At 42.2% G+C, this 9177-nt stretch overlaps 1 protein-coding gene across 1 annotated transcript in view; it reads left to right on the forward strand.

Moving 5' to 3' along the window:
* The window catches only part of ephb4b (eph receptor B4b), a 41514-nt gene extending 35806 nt beyond the window's left edge, over positions 1-5708 (forward strand). The window contains 5 exon segments of the mRNA XM_083789298.1: positions 783-832; positions 1302-1401; positions 2141-2334; positions 2646-2801; positions 3189-5708. Coding sequence (XP_083645424.1) covers positions 783-832; positions 1302-1401; positions 2141-2334; positions 2646-2801; positions 3189-3294 — 606 coding nt within the window. The 3' untranslated portion in view covers positions 3295-5708.
* The last annotated feature ends 3469 nt before the right edge of the window (positions 5709-9177 follow it).

Raw genomic sequence — 9177 nt, forward strand, 5'->3', positions numbered from 1 at the left:
CAGGTCAGAATGGGTTAATAATGAAACTGTCAGGATGTAATAGACATTTTTAGAATCTGATCTCAGGTCAGAATGGGTTAAATAATCATATGTATGTATCGGGGCGGCTGTGGCTCAGGAGGTAGAGCAGGCCGTCCAATGATCCGTGGGTCGGCCGGTTCAAATCCCGGCTCCTCCTCCTGTCCACATGTGGAAGTGTCCTTGGGCAAAGACACTGAACCCCACATCGCCTCCAGTGAGTCGGTCGGTGTGAGCTGTGCCACCGTCTGTGTGTGAACGTGAGAAGTGAGGACGCTGGCTGTGCCACCGTCGGTGTGTGAATGTGAGAAGTGAGGACGCTGGCATCGACTGTTCGCCGCTTCACCTCCCAATGTATAGTCTTGCGTAGCCAGACAAACTATTCCACAATCTCCCAATGCTATAGTATGCTATGTCTGGAATTACACCGGAATCTCTGAATGCTATAGTATGCTATGTCTGGAATTACACCGGAATCTCTGAATGCTATAGTATGCTATGTCTGGAATTACACCGGAATCTCTGAATGCTATATAGTATGCTATGTCTGGAATTACACCGGAATCTGAATAATCTGTTTGCCATTTCCGTTCATAAAGATATATTTAAGAATATCTTTAGAACTTCTTTTTTTATTTCCATTTCTGCTAAGCAGCAAGCTATATAATTATGCTTAGATGATTTAGATTCATTTTTTTGTGACCAAGTTTTTGTTAATAATTTCTCATGTCTCAAATGTCTGTCTGTCTGTCTGTCTCTTTCAGGGAGGAAAGATTCCTATTCGCTGGACAGCTCCGGAAGCCATAGCTTACAGGTCATTATGATTATTTGATACGGACCAGTATCAGTACTGTTCTAGAGTGATGTTTATTTGGTTTAGAGTGATGATTATTTGATACGGACCAGTTCTGCTGTTCTAGAGTGATGTTTATTTGGTTTAGAGTGATATTTATTTGATACGGACCAGTTCTGCTGTTCTAGAGTGATGTTTATTTGGTTTAGAGTGATATTTATTTGATACGGAGCAGTTCTGCTGTTCTAGAGTGATGTTTATTTGGTTTAGAGTGATATTTATTTGATACGGACCAGTTCTGCTGTTCTAGGGTGATGTTTATTTGGTTTAGAGTGATATTTATTTGGTTTGGGGTGATGTTTATTTGGTTTAGAGTGATATTTATTTGATTCGGGGTGATATTTCTTTGTTCAAAACATTTTATTTTCTGTTAAACAACTGGAGCGACATGGAGACTTGTGTTACTGACGTTGATTGATTTGATTGACAGGAAGTTTACGTCGGCCAGTGATGGGTGGAGTTACGGCATCGTCATGTGGGAAGTGATGTCATACGGAGAGCGACCTTATTGGGACATGAGCAACCAGGATGTAAGACGTCTGCCTGTCTGTCTGTCTGTCTGTCTGTCTGTCTGTCTGTCTGTCTGTCTGTCTGTCTGCCTGTCTGTCTGTCTGTCTGTCTGCCTGTCTGTCTGTCTGTCTGTCTGTCTGCCTGTCTGTCTGTCTGTCTGCCTGTCTGTCTGTTTGCCTGTCTGTCTGTCTGTCTGTCTGTCTGTCTGTCTGTCTGCCTGCCTGCCTGCCTGTCTGTCTGTCTGTCTGTCTGTCTGTCTGCCTGCCTGCCTGCCTGTCTGTCTGTCTGTCTGTCTGTCTGTCTGTCTGTCTGTCTGTCTGTCTGTCTGTCTGTCTGTCTGTCTGCCTGCCTGCCTGTCTGTCTGTCTGTTATAGGGCATTCATTCACCTTGTGATTTTTTAGTTGGTGAGAGCCGACGGCTCTGGATGAAAAGAAATGTAGCGATCTTGTCAACCACAGTTCCTTTCAAGGTCTTTACAAGACTAAGGGTTATGATTAGCTCTAGTCCATTAGCGTTAGAAGGAGCTAGGCTGTGATTACATTACATGCTCTTAACAGCAAGCTATGACATTCATTAATAATTAATAATGCTGCATGCTTGCACCTTTGTTGGCTAAGCAGCATAAGATAAATAATAGGTGAATAAGAAACATGGCATCACGGCAAGAGCTACTGTAGATATAATGGAGACCAGGAGGGACTGCTACTGTACTGGACGTCTCCAATTTCACTTATTAATTAATTATTGGTGTTTTCCAGGTGATTAACGCCATAGAACAAGACTACAGGTTACCGCCCCCTCCGGATTGCCCCGCCTCCCTCCACGCCCTCATGCTGGACTGCTGGCAGAAGGAACGAGCCAATCGGCCGCGGTTCTGCGCCGTGGTCGCCGCGCTCGATAGGCTGATACGAAACCCCGCCTCCTTGAAGATCACTCGAGCCGAGGGACCAGGGTGAGAGAGACAAACTGTTATTTATTGTTATTCGTGGTCAAGCCCAAAGGGGCGTGGACCCCTTCTTGTTTTTTCGTACGGGTTCTGACATTTTCCGCAGTTTTTGCACTTTGCAATTCGACAAAATGACCTCTGACCTTTACATCTCCCAATGAGTACATTTGCTCGATTCACTTTTTCGGAAGTCAAAAATTCGACGTCAAAGAATTCCGTCCCCAGTGTGTTCTTGCCTGAAATGTTGTGTAATCTGTATTATTAAATTACACCTGTCTGTCTGTGTCTGCCTGTCTCTCTGCCTGTCTGTCTCTCAGTCCGTCTCAGCCTCTGTTGGACCAGAGGGTTCCTCGCCTGTCTCACTGCTCATCGGTGTGTGAATGGTTAAAGCTGATCAACATGAGTCGATATGAAGTGAACTTCATCCAGGCTGGATTCACTGATCTGGAAACAGTTACGAACCTCACTGCAGAGTAAGTAAAAAAATTATAATCGTAATATATATATATATATACACACACCATATTATACTATTATTTCATGTCAACGTTCAAGTACAACTATCAGAAGATGTAACCCGGGTAAAGTCATGCGTCGCTCTGCAAGTTTAACTAAAGTCTCCCAGCTGTCCAAAGTTATTTCTGATACCGAAAATAGACGATCTACAAGCTCACAAGGCATATACATAAGGCCATTTAAATTAGTAACCAGTAGCCATCAAATCACTCCAATCAAATCACTCCAACAGAAGTGTTATGATGATGTCATGATGTTTGTGCCTGTTCCCACAGCGACCTGTTGAGAGTAGGCGTGACCTCTGTGATGATGTCATAATGATGTCATAATGTCTGTTTCCATAGTGACCTGCTCAGAGTGGGCGTGACCTTGGCCGGTCATCAGAAGAAGATTCTCTCGTCCATTCAAACACTCAGGATAAACAAGAGCTCGCCCACCCTGCCCTTCTGACCAACCAACTGCAAGCCTCGCTCCGACCGTCCTGGCCGTACGGACCAATCACAGCAACTCAGGATACAGCGTAGACCCAGCCAGCCAGCCAATCAAATCCCTGCAACGGCCCTGAGGACTGGAGATCCTGCCCGCTTCTGCCAATACGGACCAATGGCAGGCCTTAAAGCGAAACAGAGCTTTATGATGGCACAGGTTTTAGGGACACGCCCCCTCCTCCTTATTGGATGGAGGAGCAGGATGCTGATTGGCTCATTTGGCTGTCCAGTGCGAGGTCATTATAATGTGACATAATTTCCGTCTAAACTCACTCTGTGTTCTCATTGGTTCAGAAACCCATGCCTACCAGTGACATCATCATGTCTGTCTGCTCACTCTGTGTTCTCATTGGTTCAGAAACCATGCCTACCATTGATGTCACTGGTAGGCAGGGTTCTTATTGTTCATGTAGGACAGTAAAGAGGTTGTCAACCCGTGGCCTGTGGCCCACTGGTGGTCCGTGAGGGTATTGCAAGCGGGCCAGAGGAACTGTATTTTTTATACGTATTGATCTGTGACGTTCAACGATCAAAATATAATCAATAATAATAAAATATTGATTTTATGGATGTCAGTGCGTGGGGTGTTGTGGAACAGCTCTCTAACCCTAGAGCAGTTGGTTCCCAAACCTTTTCATTTCAAGGACCCCCAAATCGACACTAATTAGCCCCCATTTGTTCAGAGTTACAGACCCATCAGGGTCCATTTGATTCCAAACTATCATTTAGCTGGGGGACCCCCTGGAACTCCCTCAAGTACCCCTGGGGGTCCCCAGACCCCACTTTTGGAACCACTGCCATAGAGAGCTTCAGCTCCGTTGAACTGTCACTCAAACCACTAAATCAGCCAATGGCAGCGCAGAATCTATCGTCAGGCCGGACTGTTGCATCATGGGAAAGTTGTGTAGTTCCTGTAGTGATTCATTCAGCCACTGGTTGGTCGGCTGAGCTGTCACTCAAACCACTAAATAAGCCAATGGCAACACAGTATCAACCCAAAGAGGGAGGGACTAAAGGATCACGTTGTAGTCCACATGTTGACCGGACCATTGCATTATGGGAGGACTTCTAGTCTTCACATTGACTGGACTGGTGCATTATGGGATGTTTTGTAGTCTTCACATCAGATAGAAGAATAGATGCCTCAGTTCATTGGAGCAATGTGTGTCCAGTGTAAGGAGGAAGTCAAGCGGAAGTACGGAAGGCACGCTGCGTCGCTGCCACTCAAGGGACTACTTTTCCAGAACTTATCAATTCAATTCAAAGGAGCTTTATTGGAATGAGAAAACATTTGGCCTAATGAACGTTCCCTTCCATGACACGCGAGGACGCTTGTCAAGCTTCCGCTATGCTTCGCAAGGAACCTGGGGAAAGCTTGCCTCCATGTTGGCCTCCTGAGAGAGACACACGCTCCAGAGCCCAAGGAGGCCTTTTCATGTCTCTGGTCCACACATTGACTTTAATGATGCATTCTGGGAGTTTTCTGTAGTCTTCACATTGACTGGACTGTTTGAATTATGGGACGTTGTGTAGTTCCTGTAGCGATTCAGACACTGGTTGGTCGACTGAACTGTCACTCAAACCACTTTAACCACAATAAGCCAATGGCAGCAAAGCAACCCAAAGAGGTAGGAACTAAGGATCACTAAAGGACACATTGTAGTCTAAACGTTGACTGCAGCAATGCATTGTGGGACATTTTGTAGTCTTCATATTGACTGCAGCAATGCATTGTGGGATATTTTGTAGTCCACACATTGACTGGACTGTTCCATTCTGGGATGTTTTGTAGTCTTCACATTGACTGGACTTTTGCATTCTGGGATGTTGTGTAGTCTTCACATTGACTGGACTTTTTCATTCTGGGATGTGTAGTCTTCACATTGACTGAAATGTTGCATTATGGGATGTTTTGCAGCCTTCACATTGACTGGAATGTTGCATTATGGGAGGACTTATAGTCTTCACATTGAAGACTGCTGCCATTGATGTGTTCTGTTAACCGATTCACAATCGTTGTCGACGTCCTATTGGCTGATCTCTACAGGAAGAGGAAGTGATGTCACTTTATCTGTGCACTTTTTTTTTTACTTAGAATAGCAGACACATTATAAGGTAAATAAAATTAGTTTGAAACATTTTCATTTTAAACTGAATTCCAGGAAGCTGACCGTATTAGTGTCTTAACTTCCTCTTCCTGTGACATCAGTTGTTGCCATGGTGATATAAATCCCCACAGCCCAGCAGGTGTTTATCTTCTTTTGTACTTTTATATATAAAAATAAAAAGTTCTTGTTATAAATGAAAAATATGAATATGTTAATTAGAGTTATAACGACATGCTCAGCCAATCATAATAAAGATGAACCAACACTGTGTGTGTGTGTGTGTGTGTGTGTGTGTGTGTGTGTGTGTGTGTGTGTGTGTGTGTGTGTGTGTGTGTGTGTGTGTGTGTGTGTGTGTGACTGAGTGTGTGCGGCTGCGTGCGCTTCCTGCGACTCTTGGGACATGTGACCAAAGTCAACATTTGAAAATATCACATGTACTGTACAAGATCTGATATTTATGGTCAGATCTGACATTATGTAGATAAGATCTGATATTTTCACTGCATTTAAAAATAGGGCTAATTCATAATATGTTTTTTTTTTTTACATCTTTGTGTCCAAAGAGTCAAAATATATAATATCTGTATTTGAGCTTTAAAAAGTACAATATTTGTAGGCCTATTTGAGCTTAAATAAATACAATATCTGTATTTGAGCTGCTTAATAAAAATGTAATGACAAACTTTTATATAACTAGAACTACTTGCTTGTTGCACACTAGTAGGCCATAAATGGCCAACTAGTGCGCAAGCAGAGCGCGCAAGTACTTTCGACCGCTGTAGGTGTAACTATTTGTTACCTTTTTGCGCCAAAAACAGCTACAGCTACAGTTACAGCTAGTCATACGTATACTATATACATAATCAGTATAACATAAAATAGCAAATTGTGCCTGATCTGCTGGGACCAGAGTACGTGGTGTGTGTGTATATGTATGACTAGCTCTCAATGATGACGTAAGAAATATGGTCATTTCATTTGTGTAATCTGGTCCCAGCAAACCAGGCACAGATTTGCTATTTTATGTTATACTGATTATGTATATAGTATACGTATGACTAGCTGTAAATGATGACGTAGGACATACGTATACATATACATATACTATATAGAGTGTGTAGTTGTAAGTTGATTAGCGGTATACTGTGGTTACTTTGCGCCAAAATATGTGACAGCTGTCCCGCCATTTGATGTTTATGCAAGAAAACAGCAAATCTGTGCCTGGTTTGCTGGGACCAAACGACCACAAATGACCATATTTCTTACGTCATCATTAAGAGCTAGTCATACATATACACACCACGTACTCTGGTCCCAGCAGATCAGGCACAATTTGCTGCATAAACATCGAATGGCGGGACAGCTGTCACGGCGGAAGAGACCGGGCGAAATTATTACTTGCGCGCTCTGCTTGCGCAAGTAATAATAATAATAGCCTAGATGTTATGTAGCGGGTGCATACGTTGGTTTGACATACTAACAGTCCGACAAGCATTAGACACCGTGGCTCCCGACATACGTGGCCGGTTAAACCCGTGGCTCCCTGTGGCTTCCTGTGAGGTTAGGTTTAGGGTTTGGGGTAGGGTGGCGGACTCATGAAAGAGAGAGAGAGAGAGAGAGCTTTACAGCATCTGGAGATACTCTGTCTCTCAAAATCCTTTGTTTTATTGGTGTTTAATGAAACTGAGAAAATATTTGATTTAAAATCTAATTTGTTTCGAGTGAGAAACGTCGGAAACAAAACAGACAGAGAGGTCAGAGGGCAACTTTCTCTTTCAAATAGTTTGGCACGGACGTGTGTGTGTGTGTGTGTGTGCGTGCATGTGTGTTGAATTTATAACATGGGAAAGACCCATTTCATTTAATTTAATTTTAATTAACAGATGTTTGGCAGAGATAGTTAAGTTATGCAACTAAACACATGCACGCGTGCACACACACACATACACACACACACACACACACACACACACACACACACAGGCTGTGTGTGATATATGATACAACTAGTCCTTTGAATGTGGAATTCACTACACAATACATGCAAACATGCACACACACACACACACACACACACACAGAGAGAGAGGTCATCAGGTGTGTTTGTGTGGTATCCGATATCCTGAGAATTAATCTGTCTTCCTTTATTGGCACGCAACTGCTGTTGTGTGTGCGTGCACACACACACACACACACACACACATGTATACGTTAGCATATGGCATGCACATGAATTGAATACCCAGGACCTGAATGGAAATATGACCGCAAGGACTTTTTGGGGGGGTATCCTATAGGGGCTATAAACCTATTTGAGTTTGTTTTACTATTTTGAAAAACATTTTAATAGTTCCAACTAGCCGATCAACAAGCTCTCAACGTGTAGATGCAGATCGGCTATAGTTGAACTAAATTATTTAGCATCATGTTATGCTTTATCTATTGAAAAATAGCAGATCTACAAGCTCGTATCGCGCCACCGAGTGGCGCGATACGAGCTTGTAGGTCTGCCATTTTTGAAAAATTGAAAAATCGGCATTTTTAGAATCTGATCTCGGGTCAGAATGGGTTCATCAGACCAGTGTGTGTCCAGTGGAAAACCTCGTATGAATCTGATCTCAGGTCAGAATGGGTTAAAAATGTTTTCAATTGAAAGATCAGAAAAATGCAGATAGCGGGGTAAGATGAGGCCTTGAAGCGTTTGACTGTACTCTGTACCGTTTACATTTCTGTCCAAGTATACAAAGACTAATAGAAGAATACGCACATCACTTGGTAGAGGTGCTGGGTTCAAAAGGAGCATTAGAAAAAGAGAAACGAACCCATACACACTCATCTGCTCCAAAGGTTATACTTTATTGACGACGTTTCGAGCCAAGGCTCTTCATCTGGTCAAACTTCATCATGGTCAAACTCTTTTTCTGCCTAATAAAGTATAAATTCAATCAATCAATCAATCAATCAATCAAAAGTAGCTCATAACATGTCTACGGTGGATTTTTATGAAACAAACACTTTTCAGATAGAGGATAATTCAAGGTTTCTACATTCAACATATTACGTGTTGTATCACCTTAAGCAGGTTAATACGTCTAGCATTTACACAGTGGTGGAAAGTAACTAATTACATTTACTTAAGTACTGTACTTAAGTACAATATTGAGGTATTTGTACTTTACTTGAGTATTTCCAATTTACAATACTTTTTTTTTTACTTCTACTCCATTACATCTCAGAGGAAAATATTGTACTTTTACCGACTCCACTACAATTATTTGAAAACGTTGTAGATTTTTGATTATTATTATTACAAAACATATACATTAACCAATTCAGCCCCTGTATACATTTTGGCCTTATAGCAGATCTACAAGCTCACAATGCTGCCTTTTGATCTGTTATTTTCAAAAGAGTATTTCTTTACATTTGAGTACTTTTTCCACCCCTGTAACTGAGATGCCTTGTCTTGCATCGCCCATAGTGGTTATACACGGCAAGTAATCACAATATTATGACAAAAGAATATCTAGTTTGCAAATTGTGCATTAACTTACTTCAGACTTGCTTTTCTGTGAACGTGTAAAGTTGTCCGTTGGTTGTTGTTTCCAAAGTGTAGTTGTTTATTTGGCCTTGCAGATCTAAAAGCTTTTATTTTTTTAATCTCTGAACATGTTGAATTATCTTTTAGAAGGCATTTGTAGAATCACCCTCCTTCAGGGCCAATTTGGGCCAGTGGG

The sequence above is a fragment of the Protomyctophum parallelum genome, assembly GCF_964188405.1.
Source record: "Protomyctophum parallelum genome assembly, chromosome: 18".
In the NCBI taxonomy this organism is placed as follows: domain Eukaryota; kingdom Metazoa; phylum Chordata; class Actinopteri; order Myctophiformes; family Myctophidae; genus Protomyctophum; species Protomyctophum parallelum.